General features: G+C 43.0%; 2 protein-coding genes across 3 annotated transcripts; both read left to right on the top strand.

The window, feature by feature from the left end:
- Positions 1-5: 5 nt before the first annotated feature.
- On the top strand, positions 6-3,079 carry dazl (deleted in azoospermia-like). The gene is made up of 10 exons (XM_049751021.1): positions 6-117; positions 878-997; positions 1,118-1,209; positions 1,359-1,410; positions 1,475-1,541; positions 1,606-1,772; positions 1,860-1,937; positions 2,016-2,066; positions 2,171-2,242; positions 2,322-3,079. The coding sequence occupies exons 1-9, from the start codon at positions 115-117 to the stop codon at positions 2,213-2,215; spliced, it is 675 nt and encodes a 224-aa protein (XP_049606978.1). The 5' UTR covers positions 6-114; the 3' UTR covers positions 2,216-2,242; positions 2,322-3,079.
- A 371-nt stretch (positions 3,080-3,450) lies between these two features.
- rftn1a (raftlin, lipid raft linker 1a) lies at positions 3,451-16,563 on the top strand. Of its 2 annotated transcripts, none has more exons than XM_049751001.2 (10): positions 3,451-3,618; positions 7,452-7,603; positions 11,476-11,659; positions 12,512-12,614; positions 13,872-14,439; positions 14,508-14,711; positions 14,797-14,885; positions 14,988-15,091; positions 15,410-15,485; positions 15,723-16,563. In XM_049751001.2, exons 2-10 carry the CDS (start codon positions 7,456-7,458, stop codon positions 16,113-16,115), a joined length of 1,869 nt encoding a protein of 622 aa, XP_049606958.1. In that variant the 5' UTR covers positions 3,451-3,618; positions 7,452-7,455; the 3' UTR covers positions 16,116-16,563. The 2 variants fall into 2 exon arrangements, with proteins under 2 accessions (XP_049606958.1, XP_049606957.1); XM_049751000.2 differs by having other exon boundaries at positions 3,452-3,618; positions 14,776-14,885.
- Position 16,564: the final 1 nt, after the last annotated feature.

Raw genomic sequence — 16,564 nt, 5'->3', positions numbered from 1 at the left:
TAGTTTCGTCACGTGAGGTCAAGGGGGCGTGTCCGTAAGTGAAACGAGTTGGGCAGAAAAAAAAAACGCGTTTCTTGCATTTCACGAACAGGCCTGTTTTTAATCGTTTTAAATATGGTAAGTTTTTAAGCAATATGTTCTACGTTATTATCCGGATGTAATCAGAACAATGTAAGTGCGAAATCACTTGAACTTGTCCTGGCGAGTGCTTCGCTAATTAGCATCAATTTACATTACTCAAGCGGTCATGCTAACTTGGTGGAAAAAAAATTGCGTCATTATTAAATCAGTGCTCAATGTACCTGTAACATTTTACCAATTGTGCACGTATTAGCACGCGTTGACGTTTTTATTCTTTGCACGCGTTTCATTCTTTTTTTAAAGTTTTTCGGCGCACTTCTCGAAGCGACGTTTCCACGTTGCTTCGCCGCCATGTTCTTGTTCTTTTAGGGGTCAAGTAAAAGTCGTGTCGTAGTTTGCATGGTGCAATCTATTCTTACTTTAAATAGAACCTAATAACCCCCGTGCTTGCTTACTTCTGTGTATGTCATAACTTTGCTAACAATTTCATGGAACCCGTGTGTAGATCTTAGCACAAACAAGTCTTTAGCATCATATTCATCATGATTAAAAATCAAAGAGCAAGCATCACTATAAGAGGAGATCTATTTCAAGAACTAAGGCCTAAATTATTCATCCATTTGTTTTGAGCCCAGCAATTTGACTTAACTATGCTTTATGCCTTGTTTAATAGTCACAGAGCCATGTAATGATGCACAACCGTATAGTTTTGAAAAGGAAAATAGATCTTTAGGCTTTGACTCATGAGCCAGTTGGGCGTAACTTATTTAACCTATTTTATTCATATTATTTTTAGGCTACCCAGATGCCAAGAAGCAGCAACTATTCCCTTTTCTCCCAGATGCCCAACGGCTACGTTCTGCCCGAGGGTCGGCTGACTCCCAACACCATCTTTGTCGGCGGCATCGATCCGAGGGTTAGGATGCGTGAGCTTGACTAGAAATAGCATAAGCCATTGAATGCAAATGTTAAGATGTGTTTGAGTACATCATGTAATAAAGATTTTTGCCACTTGGAATTCCCTCCCAATGTTTAGGTCAAGATAGATGAAATGAAGGACTTCTTTGGTACTTTTGGTACAGTAAAGGATGTGAAAATCATCACATACCGTGGAGGGTTCAGCAAAGGGTACATTCTAAGTACACTCTCAATGCATGGCACCACACTGCCCTCTAGAGGTCACAGCAGGAACTGATATGATCCCCATTACTACAATGTTATTATCATGCTTTAAATATTGCACGTTAGTCTTTAATTTGTCGGTTTCCTTCTTCCAGCTATGGGTTTGTGTACTTTGATGAAGATGTCGACATCAAGGCAATTATCGATGTAAGTACACAAGATGTATTAAAAACAAACTCTTGTGCAAACATGTTTTGTTTTGTTTCTATAGCAACATGTCGTTTGGAAAGGGAAGTCACTCAAGCTGGGGCCCGCAATTGTCAAGCAGAGGAGTTGTCGTACGTATTCTGAGCACATAGTTATCGACGTCTCCTCCTTACTTTTACTTCCTGTGACCCCCAGGGGCAAGATCGGCGCGGTTGCGTTCTTTTGACTCTTGGGGGGTGGGACCCGACTCTTGGGGGGTGGGACCCGTGGCACCCACCCAGTATGTCCACTGCTCTTGTTGCCCATCAAATGGAGCGTGCATGTCCCACCCTCCACATTTTGATGACTGTCGTTACTATCAGGCAAGTTAAAGCACACACAACAATAACAATGTCAAATATCAGCTGGTGTTAAGAACTATTTTTGAAGAGCCACTCTTATGTTTGCAGACATACACCTACCCCCAATTTGGAAACTATGCCGTCCCACAAATGCCAATGAATGCTCAGAGTCCGTGCGTCTACCAGGTACAGTTGATTAGTTTGCTCTGCGAGCTGTCCGTTTGTACTTAACTGTTATTTTTATTTTATTTTTTTTACACACAGTACATTCCACCTTACTGGACAGCTGATCAGCGAGCACGGCACAGCGATAACGTGAGTTTGTGCCACTAGGGGGCAGTCAATTGCTGCTTTTTTTTTGTTAATACCCTCCGGACTTGAATGTGACACCTATTAAATTGTGTTCTGTTCTTTTATAGAACATGATGGACTGTGGCTTTCAGACCATGCTGACTGTGCTGTAGTTCTCACAGCTTCTGACCGCACACCAGGTAACAACACCCCGCTTCAGATTTTCACATGTTAATCGATTGCCTGTGAAGACAATAAGCCACCCTCTTCTTTTCAAAGGCTACATGACTTCTGGAAATGGAGAAAACAACACTCACCCGACTGCCACAGCAACCTTTTGCATTTTCTTTCTGCCATTTGCTTGGCTGAGGCCAATTTTAATTTATTTTCTAGTCCCATCAGTCACTTTGACCCACAACCTGTCGAGACCACCAACCTCAAAACGCTTTTAACGTGTAACAATCACTCAGAAAAGGGTCACGAGGAAGAGCGGAGCACTCTCACCGTACCAGGTTGTTTAGTGATTAGCCAACCAAAAAAAGAAAACACTTTTAAGCTCAAAATTTTGTACCTTTTTATATATTTTATGTTGTATTTATTTTATTTTGTAACATTTTGTTGGGGTTTTTTTCCAGGCAGTGGCACTCTGCAAAAAAGAAAACAATGTGGTCAGAATAGCTTGATGGCAGATGCATAAAAAAAAAAATCCTTTAATTTTCACACCCACGTCAACTTTAATGTCATTTAAAAACAAAATGTAAACTCATCCATGACTCACCAGATTCTCCCACATGCAAGTCATTTCATTTATTTTTACACTTGGTAAGGTTCAAAACCAGCATTGCCTCATTTGTGTTGCACATTTGGTGGATTTTTTTATTATTATTATTGGGTTTGTTTGGATTGTTCTGTCATGGTGTCGGTTCTAAAAATGTTTTAAGACCATTCAGGTCTTGTGCACTGTTTCGAATGCATTGTTCGTGTTTTTGGTCTTCTATGTGTTTGGCTAAATAAAATTTCAAAAAATTCACGCTCAATTGGAGTGTCTTGAGAGTTTGTGGCTTGTTTTCCCACTTTCCACTCTGGCTTTTCTTCCCTAGCAACAGCTTCCATCATCTTTCTTTTAGTGGGTTGTTGTCGCTGTCTACTGGTGTGACTGGGGCTCCCCTGGGTGCTGCGACCACCCTTTGGCCGCCACCCACCTGCCTCCAGTCAGACACATTTAAATTATAAATAACTCTGGATTGCTGCTTATGAAATATGAATTTATATATTTTTTAAAGGGTTGGGGTGGGTGGGGGGTACCTGGAGCCTTAATGGCATCAAAACATGCACGGGAATGGAGCAGTATAAATGCTACCTGATGGGGGCGTGGTCGTCCAAAAAAACACGGGGCGTTCTCGCTGGAAAAAAAAAAGTCTTGCAAGTGAGTGAGGGAGCAGAACGCCCAAGAGCTCCACGCCACATGAAGGAAGCTTTCGAGTGCACCGGATCCACGCGCTTGCCTCATCCCCTTGCAACCGTGCAGATCGAGACGGCTTCCACATTGGGCTCCCACTGACGAGCACCAAGCTCGGTGAGTTTTTTTGCACCCCTTTAAACCAAGCGAGTGATGGTTGCGTGACATTTCACGAGAAGTTTCGCATAGCTGTCAGAAAGTGTCCGGAGTCTATATGAACGGTGTCAATGACGTCACGAACGTGCCAAGTGTGCGACAAAATGGTGTTATGTCATTATTAACATCATTATTTTTGCTGCTTTATATATTGGGAGCCTGCAGAGAGTTAAAAAGGAGCACTGCAAACCCAGCTGGAATCTTGTTTCATTTAAAACTTTGTTCCAGATTTTTTAAATCAAACAGAAATCCATTGCATGGTGTCTTTTCTAAGTGACCAATATGAGAGGAAACAAAATAAAAACCAATGGAGTCAATGCTGCTTGCTGTGACACACACAATCATGTAGATATTTATATTTAAAATGTCTCCAGATGCTGTATGTTTACCGAGATGTAGAAGGTGTCAGAAATGATGTCTCAAAAAACATATTTCAAGCTTCCCCCTTGGAAATAATCCCCCTGGGGTCTCACAGACTTTCACAGCATTTTCCACCACACCTTTATTCATCTCGATATGGCCCGATTCTTCCAAACGGGAACCTTTGATGGCACCTTTGAGCTTAGGGAAGAGAAAGAATAAAAGGTTGTTCTTCTCGGCTAGGAACTGTCAGATGCTCAGGGCATTGTGAGCAGGTGTGAACAAAACAATGATTCCGAAAGCTCCTAGTTTGGGTTTAAAATGTATTTTTGATATGCTCCAATGTTGCTTGACTGCTTAGTCAGGTCATCGTTGTAAACAAAACATCTTGCTTCTTAATCTGGTCAAATTAAATGTAAAAAAATAAAAAGCTTGCATTTGTCAAGACAGACTTTTTATGTTTGTTTTTCCAGCCTCATAAAAACACTTAAATATTGCTGGAGGGGCAATTTGGCATGCCGCCTGCCTGTCTTTTTACCTTTATTCACTATTTCTCCCTCTAATGGATACTGTGAGTCAGCAGGGCCCTCATTTGATGATACTTGCTCAATGATAAAATAAAAAAAAGAAAAGGAAGAGAGCACTAAGTGCAGAAACGGCCACCTAATGTCCACACAACAAAACAAAACCAAATTCACACTATGATTCATATCCCCCATTCAAAAAGAAAAAAAGCCAAATTTTCAGCTCAAAAGCTGTCCAAGTTTAAAAAAAATCTGCAAATTGCCATCCCTTAACTGCAAAATAATGATGTCGCCATAGTTGGCTGCTCGGCAATTGAAAAAAAAAAAAAAAAATGTCCAGGAATGAGCTTTTGAAGGTGAGCGATCAGGTTGACTGGATGACTCGAGCTGTTTACTGTGAATGTTCTTCAAGCTCGGTCAGACTCTCTCACTCCCTGGTGGACGTCTGTTGCGCCACTCCAAACACGACCCCCCCCCCCCCCCCCCCCCCCTTGCCCCTTCCTCGAGTGTGTGTCTTCAAGAGGTATAGCAGAGCAGACGGATTACGCTCTCACGCAAATCCTCTGTCATTTCCAAGACTGTTACATGAGATTCTCAAATGAGAAGCCCTTTGCTGTACTCCCGTCTGCCTTCCTCCTATTTTGCGTTCTCCCCTTTCGCTTGGCTTTTTATCTCCCTCCCGTTGCTTCATGTTTAATAGCTGTTTTTTTTTTTTTTTGCTGTCAAGGCCTTTTTTTGCTTGCATGAAAGTGGTAAGATTCTGTTTGAAGTCAACATGGAGAAAGAAAAAGTGTTGGTAAGGGGGAAGAAAATTCTTGGTGTTACTCCATAAATACAGCCATCTTCGTTTGCCGTCCTTCAACCATGAGCTTGACCCGACTCCATGCCTGGCTCAAGCTTGGAGTGAGAATGTTTGGCAAGATTCGAAACGAGTCATAACTCAGGCATCACGGCGGCTGGCTGGAAACATTCTTGTAGATCACGCCTCTAAATGGGCTCAGCGGGAGATCACGTCTGCGGCGGGAACTCTTATGAGCCACCGGACAGATGGACTCAGTGGACAGAAGGGTGGATGGATGAGCAAAGTGTTTAGATTCTCTAGAAGGTGATAAAATATATATTTTTGTAGTTCCCAGCAAGCAGCATAACATGTTGCAACGGCAACAAATTACCATTCACGCTTATCAGTAAGGACAGTTAATCTTCAATTAAATTTGAAATGTGTGAGGTAGCTGCAGAACAGCCATACAAGCAGGCAAGCAATCAATTATTATGGCCCACCATCGATTATGTGCATTTGAGCAAATTGCACCGATCAATTATGGCAAAAAAAAATTAACAATCCATTAGTTGATTAATTGCTTTTTGTTTCAATGAGATGGAAAAGGCTCTCTATTCAATTTGTGACATACAGTAGCAGATCAATCAATCAAAGACACTAATGTACCATACAAGGTACCACTAGGGACAAAAAACAAAATTGCTATCCTATGAGGTCACATTAGAAATGCCTTCCCGTCGCTAATATAATTTGAATTTACGACTGATTCTGAGGATTACGTTGATATGGCGACAAGAAAATGTACAGCAAAATATAATAAAAGCAAGCCAGCCAAGAGAAATTCAAACGAAGACTGTTTGGAACGAATTGGAGCAATTACAAGGAACACATATTAGCTTGTTTGTTCCAAATGTAGGTCAGTGCTCCTGATAGTCTTTAGGTCACCAAAGAAGGTCTTACTGTCCCTTAGGCCTAAACAGTAGATATTAAAAGTCTACAAGCCTTTCATCAAGTGCCAAATTTTTGTAATATATCAATAAATAATAAAGTTCCATAAATGTCATTTATGGAACGTTCCATGAATTAAACCAAATGTGGTTCCATCACATTTAAAGTTATGTAAAAAAAATAATAATAAGGGGACTGTGCCCCTGCAGCCCCCCCTGTATCTCCGCCAGTGCTAAAGGGGAGCAGATGTGTGCTGACTGTAAAGATTATGTTGGTCTCATTTTTAATAGCATGAAAACCCCTGGCCTTCATAGGGTGTGTAGACTTTTTATATCCGTTGAGTATACCTTTTTTTACTAGCACGCTTTAATGAGTGGAATAATGTCTCGTCCAAATAGCTGCAATGCATTTTTATTTTCCACATTTTTTCTACACACCAAGCTTTATGTCATAGGTTAGGATTGTTACCTGACTTTATGTTGCCTTTCTCCTAGAGATGCGTGGCGGGTGGCATATTAAATCTAATCAGAGCCTGTCACATCTGATTTGCTTGACGATTTCTGTCAGAAATATCTATTTGGCCTTCCATCCAATGTTATTTGTCTATAAAAATTAGTTTTTCATGCTATATAACCCTGATCCATATTGCTTGTTGTAAAGCGTCAAAAGGGGAATTTTTCGACCGCTATAAATTGTCATTTTAATTGCCTGTTGGGCCGGCGCGGTCTTGAGAAAATCTCTTTGTGATGGAATGCTGACCTTGTGGATCAACATATAAATCGAGCGGCGCTACAAGAGCGCTCGCCATCTTAGCTCTTCTGGATCCTTCTCCTCTCTGTCTGGTGTCGCCGCCGCCGCCGCCGCCGCCGTGCTTGACAGGGCAGGAAATCACTCTCATTTCTGCTTTAATTCCTTCTGATCAAACATGTCGCTCCCAATCAGCTCCGTTTGATTAGGAGACGGCCGTATCGCAGCCTGGCAAGCAGGTAATGGCTGACAGTTTCATATTTCACTATTATTGCATTACACTGTGTGGGAGGGGGGGGAGCGTGAGAGAAAGAAACACGTTTATTTCCCACAGCAGGAGCTTAAAATGTAGTGTGAATGCGTTTTTATATTTAGAAACTCTATCAATGCTTTTTTTTTGGGGGTGTTCTCATCATCTTGTCTTCTCTCCGCAGAGATATGGGGTGTAGGCTCCCGAAATTGCGCAAAGCCGAAGAGACGCAAAGCCCCGGCAACATCTACTCCACGCTAAGAAGGCCTCAGGTGGAGACCAAAGTGGGCGTGGCCTATACGTACCACTTCCTGGATTTTCTGTTGGGGAAAGAAGGTAAATAAATGCTTGGAGTTGTTTTTTTCCTTCCTCAATTTAGGATTAGGACACAAAAATGGGTTTGTGTCTCGGTTCCGGCAACATTGATGAAATGTCACAACTGGATGAGTTTTCTGTATTTGTCACAGTTCCGCTTCATCTGGGGGGGGAACCCATTCCTTGTAATTGCCATTTGGTCCTCAGCCAAAGCCATTTTTTTTTTTCAAATACACCCCCGCCATAACAGAATTCCAAAGTTAGCTGTTTTTCCGCCATTGTGATTTGGAACAACTTCCAAAGTTGCTTTTCTATCTTTCACCAGAGAAATGAAATGTTTAGGTCAGCAACTCTGCGGAATGATTGTTTTCATACTGTGAAAGTCCTGAAGGCAAAAAAAAAAAAAAGTGGATGCAAGAATGTGAGACTCGCGCAACCATTCCGATCAGTCGATGAATATTAGTCCGCTCGTGTGGGCGTGCGCTCGCAGCATCTTGACAAAACTTTTGACGGCAATCCTCCAGAGGCAGGCGGTTTCTAAATATACAAATGATCTCGACTGTTGACGCAAAACAAAACGGCAAGCGTTAAAAAGCAGAAGAAAAAAACGGCTGCTGTGGCCTACATGGCAAGCGAGCGCCATGTACGATATGAAGCGACAAGCCCCAACAGGTGCAAGAAGCTCACGGAAATCCTCCGCGGCTGACTCGTCGATACGACACTGGAACAGACGTCAGCGGTGAACTTTTGCAACAACAAACATCTTTGATGGAATCCTCAAAATCAATTTGATCTAATAAAAGGATGAGGGAAAAAAAATATACAATGATCATGGAGATGAGTCAAAAGATTCGACCCCCCCGGACAAACATTCTATGGTTTCACCCCGAAGCACATGAAATATTTTTTTGTGGGTCTCTTTTAAGAACAGAGCTACTGTTATCTTCCAGCAGACAGGTAGGTCATTTATATGGTAAACTCACTGATGCCATCTTAAGATGGCTCTACTCACACGGCTATTGTGAAATGAGCGTGTGTGTCTGTGTGTGTGTCTGTGTGTGTGCTTCCACTCTCTTTCCATTTGCAATACAGAGAGCAAGAGGAGTGAAGGATTCCTGCAGGATTATTTGATTGTTTGTGGAGATTGAGAGACCCCATTCCCAGGAAAGGGATTTATTTGTATTTATGTGTGTGTGTGAGGGGGTCGATATCGGCATCCTCATGTCCGTCTGTGACATTGTGTGTGGGGGGGGGGGACCACGGTCAAGTCCACACTCTAATTCAATTGAGTTGCCATTAATAATAACATTTGCCTGCCAGCGTGATTTAATGACTCTTAGACAGTAATGAAAAACAAATATCACAGCCGCTTCCCCGTCTGAGTGTTTATGAAACTAAAGTGGGACTCTCAGAGAGAAGTATTTTCCGCTCAGTCTTTGGATCAGAGAGCTGTCTGCTTACGTTAGAAAGGAAAGGATGCAAAATAGACCAAAATAGGAGGAGACGTTAAAATATTTCCATATTTCGCTCGAGGCTATTTCATTCACACATTGATGCTTTTTAGGGAGGCCCCGCCCACCAGAGATTTGCAGATTTGCCTGAAGCCAATTCTAGTTTACTGTCACTCTTAAAATATTGCTAATAAAAACCCAAAAGGTTAGATATAATATAAAGTTAGCAATATAAAGCCAACTTTGTAGCTCAGGATTATTTTGTGACCTTTAGAAATTAAGAAAACATTTTAGCAGTTTACTTACTTAATGGAATTCTTCTTTTTTCTGTCTTCTTCTGACCTGGTGCTCCTTATGGAACCCAAAAAAAAAAACATTTCTTTTAGAGTACGCTGAGGTGTTGCACGATGTCACGCCAAACTTGGGTCCATCTTTTGGATTCAGTGAGAAAAAGCAGGAAGACATATTTTGTGGCCCCTTCCTTGAAAAATAGAGGTCACAATCTAATTTGTATACCCTGAGGGGTATCCGAATTTTCTTCACTGTGACTAGGTCACGCTTGACTGAATGTGGTCACTCGCCCGCCCGGCCGGCCGGCCGGCATTCACATATTTGCCCTCCAGGTCAGACGTGTTGCCATAAAGCGCAAATCAAATGCCTTATTACGCTTTTATCATCCAACAGCTGCACCCTTTGACATCATCTTGCCTTGATATGTCATCTTGACTGTATGAAGGTCCCGAGTACAGACAGTGACTGCATGGTGAAGCAGTCAGGAGAGACCAAGGAGCCCTTTAATGGAGAAGAGACAAAGTGTTAGTTGGTCAAGATGGTGGAAAAAAAAAAAAAAATCTATTTAAGAGGTGTTAGAGTGGAGGATGTGCGAGGGACTCGGTATGGTGCCGTGCGGCGGGATTGAAGCTGCTGATGACTTGCCGCTGCCCTCGGCTCATTAAAACTACAACATGTGGATAATTTGCAGCTAAATTTCTATGTGTGATGGTTTTAAATATTTATATTTTTTCACTACACAATAATGCGCACCATGATAATTGGAATCGGGAGCAAAATAATCAAAATTGAATTACATTTAAAAATGTCTAGTGAGTGATATTCTTCCATATACGCTGATTTAAATTAATTAAATGGGGACGGATGAAAATATAAAGAAAGACTGGGGAGGTAGTGCCCTCGCGACCCCCCCTCTAGCTCCGCCTGTGGTTATATCTAAAAGGTTTCTGCTCCTTACCGGTAATTAAAATGTTCAAATCTCAGCAAAATCGAAGGAATGCCAATGAAAATTCAAAACCAACACACGCTTAGTCCGCTTTAAGCTCCAAGCTATTTTTTTTTTTTTTTCCTCCTCCTCTCCTTCACATTCCCACTTAAGTGGATCCCTCTCCACAGATGCTGACCAACAACCTTTGTAGCCCCTGCGGCTGCATTCCCAGAGCTGTAGGGAGCTCCCGGCTGCAGGAAGTTGATTGTTTTATAGCCACCGTTTTGGCGCAGATCCCCGCCTGAAACCTCTGCAAGTCATTAGAGGGCAATCTGAATAAAAAGTCAACCTCCAGCAAGGAAAGGGATAAGCCTTGAGGGCGCCTGTGAGCCCTAATCCTCATTCGTCACCTGGCAGGCTTTAATGCTTCCTCTCTCTGGGTGCTATACCACCATACGTACTTCATAGTCATGAACAATATTTATTCATATAGGATTTTTAGAGCTGCAATGCCCTTCAAATATAGGTCAAAATATTAGGTACACATCCCTGTGCAAACACATCACTGACACTTGATGGTCGTCCCGTTTTTTTACGTTGAATTCCCTCAGCGGCAGATGGCGGCATTTATGACGAGTGTTAATGGCTGCACCCAGATAACTTTTGTGTTCCCCGATTGAGAAGTTTCATCCTGAGGGCGGGTGAGCCTTGGTGGAGTTAATGGCGACTAATGACATGGAGCTTTGTTACCACCAGCGCCAACCAACATGCTCTCCAGCTGCTAATATAATCATTACCATGCTGTTCTGGAGACAGCCATTTATGTGTTTGGTGGATGAAAGCCTTTCTCGCTTCCAAATATTTCTGCCAAGATGGGCTTTTTTTTTTCTTCTCCCTCTTCCTGTTGGAGGAGCAATTTGTGTATGTGTTCTTGTCTTTTTATGTTTACGTGACGTAACCCTTCTACCTTTTGTTGTGTGGTGAGTTCATGAAAAAAAGAAAAATGCAAGGATGAGCTGCCCCTGTGTGTGTCCATTCTCGTGCATGCTTGTGTGCATCTGGCTACGTGTGAGCACACCAGATGATGGAGAACAAATTGAAAATGAAATGGCTCACATTTTTTCTCCCCCCCCTTCTGTGCGTGTCTTTTAATTTATTCCGGTTATTTTCTCTTCTCCACACCAATGCAAATGAGACTAAATCCATTTCCGTTTGTCCTCCAGAGGTGCCGGTGTCGTCGGTGCTCTGCCTGTCTTCAGTCCGAGAACTTCCCGTCCAGGTCCGGGAGCTTTACGCGCAAGGTTTCGTCCTGGTTTCCGTCCACCCGTTCGTGCACCCTTGCGGGCCGCATCACGCCCGTATCCAGCGGCAGCTCCATCGGGCCGTGCTGGTGCGAGAAACCCCAAGGTATCAGTCCTTCCCTAATAAATTGAAGCTAAAGGAATTTTTCTTTTAAGACAATTCATTCAAGAGGTGGGTGTTTTTTAAAAAATGCACATCTAATTATGAAGGAATAGGCAAACAGGTGTCGGGCGTGTGCCGCACCACCCCCACCGATCCGGTTAGTGGCCAGCACCCGTCTCTGTGGAGACGGCTGATTGCATCATCAGCCTTCACCAAAGAGCCACTGAAAGCATGAAACCATCTCTTCACTCTTTGATGAACACCCCCTACTCTATCTTTTGTCCCCCTTCCATCCATTTTTTTTTTTCTCTACATCACCGCTGGCCTCTATCATTAAAAAAAAAAAATGGACGCGAGTGAAAAAAAAAAAAAAAAGCGACAGATCAACTGTTTCAAATCTAGCCGGGAGCACATAATATTACCACGTCCTTCTCTCTGACCTCATTCCAAATATGAAGAGACATATTTCAATACTCCTTTTTTATTATGATTTTGGACTTTTTTTTATGATCCCATCTTGCAACGGTGCAATCTTTTTCCTCCCCTCTTTCGTCTAATAAATCTATTGTGAGAGTGATGGAGGAAAAAAAAAAAAAATCAACCACTTCGTCCCAAAACAGAACATTTTTGGCTGTGATCATTCCAGTTGAGTGAGCTCCCACGAACACGAACAAAATGTCTGCCTCTAAAGCGTTCAAAGTGTAATGGAAGCGGGTAATGACGCCGCCGGGTGATAATGAAAAGGAAACCATCCCGAGAGGAGGCCGGCCGTTGAGGCTAATGTTAAAACAGCATGACGGTATTTTCTGCTTCACAGAATTTCCTGACTGATGTTTGGAATATCTCCATTTGCAGTTGCCACGAGAAAAGATGGTGGAAGCATCGTCTGGAGACGGATGTGTGCGCGGCCGGTCATCAGGCGGCTGACCCGGAGGTGATCCAGAACTACGTCAAGAGAGTGAGTTTGATATTTTCCCATGAAATGTTTTTGGAGAATAATGTTCCTCTTTGTGGGTGGAATCAAAGAAATCAGTGTTGTCCAATCTTGCTACCACAGGCAGCTTTGCTCACATTGGCATTTTTTATGGACCAATTGGATGGACTAAATATTATTTAAATGTTGGCATTTTTAGTTCAAAACAAATCACTGGCAGCACAAAATTCCCACTTGTTGCATCTGTGTGTCAGATTTAACCTTTTAGACGCCGAGCTAACATTATTTTTTTTCCTCCCCTGCTTCAAAATTCAACCCCCCCCCCTCCTAAAATCCAACAATGGGAAATGAAAATGTGCTCTATTGAATAGATTTGCATCTGAACGCCCAAAGAGCGCACACAAAAGGAAACGTGATTGGATGGAAAACGCGTATGACAGAGTCTAATGTGATCGGCTCCAGCGGCGTGATATGAATAGCCAATCGGATGAGAGGAGCTTGATAAGCATCCACGTTGATTGTGTGCGGCTTCAATTTTTTTTTTTTTTTTTGCCGAGCGCTCGCCAGCCCTCCCACTCTCAATCTGGCTTCGCTCGGAGTTGGCTAAACGCTTTAAATGTATATAACAAGCGTGTGAGGTTTGACTGAACGATCGGAGATGTCTCATTATTAGTCCGTTGGAGTTTCGGCTCCTGTCAAGCCTGTCAGCCTAAATATCAACTGACACGTTCACACGTGGATGAGCCCAGATGAGGTCCTTTTGTCATTTGAATATTTGATCTTTGCACATGATTAGCATGGTTTCTAATTCAGATGAATAGAATCTCATGCCTTTTGTGCGTGTGTAAATAAGGCTCGCCTAAATAGCGGTTGCATGGAGACCGGAATTATTTGCTATCTTGATGTCTTCTTTATAGTTTTTAAATAACGTGATATAAATGAAAAATATATTTATGGTCCTACTGGAGTTTTTTTTTTTACACAAGTACTCCCATTTTTTTACACTTCACTCCCATTGACGAGAATAGACGTCAAATATCACTTTGTATTGAGCTGGCAGTACAGAGAGTTGGTACGGTACTTTTAAATGAGAATCTCTAGCGGCCTTCACGTCAAGTATTCTGTGACGGGCAATGACACAGCTCGCCGAAGGGGAAAGATATTGGCTGCCTCTTCCAAGGCGAGACAACCTTGGATTATGAACGTAATGGTTTGACTGACAAGACGCCAACGCGATGGGCGGCTAAATTATTGATGAAATGATTGTTATTTATCTTCCAGATCCAGGATGTAGCAGAGCAAGGCGTGATGTTTGTGGGATTTCTCCAGCAGCCAGGAGGGGCACCTTGCTTCACGACAAACTGGGACCCTGATGAGTTATCCTCCTTACACTCCAGCCCGTCTCCCATCCACCGACACCCCCTCAGCTCTAAATCCAGCCCGACAGATCCTTCAGAACCGAGCGGTAATGATTCTGAGCCGGGCGGCGTCCCCTTTGATTCTCCGGAGCTAAATCATGAAAGTGGAGAACATGCTCGACGGGATCACAAGGCTTCACTGAGCTCAGAGGCAGACTTGCCCGCTCGACCTTCAGAAGTCAACCCAAAGGAGTCCGATGAAGCAATTGAAGCGGCAAACCCATCTTCATATCATAGAGACCAAGTATGCGAAAGTCAGAACCTCAATGGACAAGAGGAACGGAGCCCGTTGGACCTCGGACTCTCCTCCGAGAGGCATTGTAAAAGTCCAAGTCGGCCAGACCATAAAGAATCAGACCTGACTTGGAATAACAACCACATTTGTTTGAAAAATTCCCAAACCGGGAAGGATGACCTCTCTGCGCAGGCTCGTGAGTAATCCCGTGACATCACTTCCTGTTTAATCACATTGTAGTTATTTTTTTAATCTTATATGTAGGACTTCAACTGTTTGCCTTATACAACTCTACGGGAGAACTCAACACGTCTTTGAGGTTCTACTCGCTTAGGGTGCCCTTACGAGTTCAAAAGGAGGCGGGGCTTGTCACCGACGTGGACGGTGATTGGCTCGACCATATGACTCAGCACTTTACCAACGGCGCTCAACTCATTGATGGCTTCTTCCACCTCAGAGATGATCACGGTAAATTTCATTCGGGCTGGTTTGAGATCCAGATCCTCCACCCATCTTAATTTCTTCTCTCCAGATAACGAGGTTTCATCTGTAGACAGCGTGTTCATCTTCCATAACTCGACCGAGGAGACCACCAGCACCTCCTACGACGCCATCGTGGTCGAGCAGTGGACGGTCATCAATGTGAGTTTCCTTCACTGACGCTTTTGTATTTCATTTTTATTATTTTTTTGGACGTCTTTAGATAAATACGTGGCAGAGTTTGTTTTTTTTTGCTGACTTCAGGGTGTGGTGGTGAAGGCCGACTACGTCCCGCTGTTGCAATCTCTGGCTCCTTATGGATGGAGGCTCATGTGTGTGTTACCCACACCCATCGTCAAGACCAACAGGTACACCATTTTTCTGTTTTTATTTTACTTTCCTAATGAGGACGACGGATGTTTCATTGCGCCTCCATCTTAAGGATTAAGGCTGACAGAGGTAGCTAACGGGCACAACACGATTGCGGCGAGATCCAACGAATCCAACTGGCGCGCTGAATGTCTTAACATGAAACCACTTTTTCAATCTGTCAGCCAAAAGCGCACCAACTGATCTCTTCGCCTTGTTACCTGTCGTGTTTTAAAAGGCACTGAAGAAAAGAAATCATTTTGAATGCATCGTCACATTCCAGCTCCAAGGAATAAAAGATTTTTTTTTCTTCTCAGTGATGGGAGTTTGTCGACTAAGCAAATCCTCTTCCTTCAGAGGCCTGTTTTGCAGCGCAAGAGAAAAGACTTTAAGGTTGGTGGCGGGCTCCATCATTAGCACCTATCTAAGCGTGTCACGTCTTTATCAAGTCGTGTTGCTAAATACGGAATATACAATTAAACGGTGTCTAATAATAGGTGAATTTTTCACAGCGTGCAGAAAGAATCATCAGCGAGAAGCTTTGTTGCTTTTTGTCAGGTGTCTGCAGGGAAAGGCAGGAGAAGAAAAAAAAAAAGATGAAATCTGTCAAACGCCTCCGTTTCATTTCAGATGCTGAACCTCCGAGGTCGCCACAAGACAAAAAAACACTCATGCGGAGAAATGCTGGAGGAGGGCGAGGACAGGTCCCTTGTCTCCGAGACGGAGATGGGCAAGTTGAGACACATCAAGGAGGACCACGTCGCGGGGAGGAAGAACTGGGCCGGAGGAAGGACCACGGAAGGATGGCGGGAGGAAGCCGAAGAAGAAAAGGACCTCTCCTTCCTCTCGGGCAGCCTGGCGTCCGTCGAGGGCGAGGAAGAGGAGGAGACGGATATTGACAGTGTTCTCACGTCCAAGCGGGAAAAGTCGGTGAGATGGACAGAGGTGTGCCAGCGAGGAGGCAAAGAGGAGGTAAAGCCGGACGAACGCATCAAACATCAACTCTTTTCCGGTGTCTGCTGAAAAAAGTGATTTTAATTGACAAAAACAAAATCGGTATTGACGAAATTGATTGAATTAGTGTTGTGTGCACTTGGCTGCTTTTTTTTGGCTCACTGTCGCTAATTGATGTGCTTTGAAAATAGGAGACAAAATATTTTTGTCTAGTTTGCTACTATCGAAGAACACGCCACCGCTAGGAATGTCGTCTACTTTGTATACTAGAACACGTTAAGGTCATGTGACCCAAAGAAAAAAAGACTTTATATTACTTGTTTTGATTACTGGCATCCATGTTTTAAAAATGTGACATTTAGCGAACGCCGAAAAATTTCGGTACCATGTTGTGCAAGTGGAGCTGTGTATTTGGGTAAAGTGACTCTGTAAAATAGGAATTGTGTATAGTGCTATTTATTTCTTATTTTGTGCTGTGTCGAAAATGTATTTACATAAAAGTAAATGAAGCATTTCAC

Source organism: Syngnathus scovelli, chromosome 19 (genome assembly GCF_024217435.2).
Source record: "Syngnathus scovelli strain Florida chromosome 19, RoL_Ssco_1.2, whole genome shotgun sequence".
NCBI lineage: Eukaryota > Metazoa > Chordata > Actinopteri > Syngnathiformes > Syngnathidae > Syngnathus > Syngnathus scovelli.
This window is presented reverse-complemented; position numbering and strand designations above follow the sequence as displayed.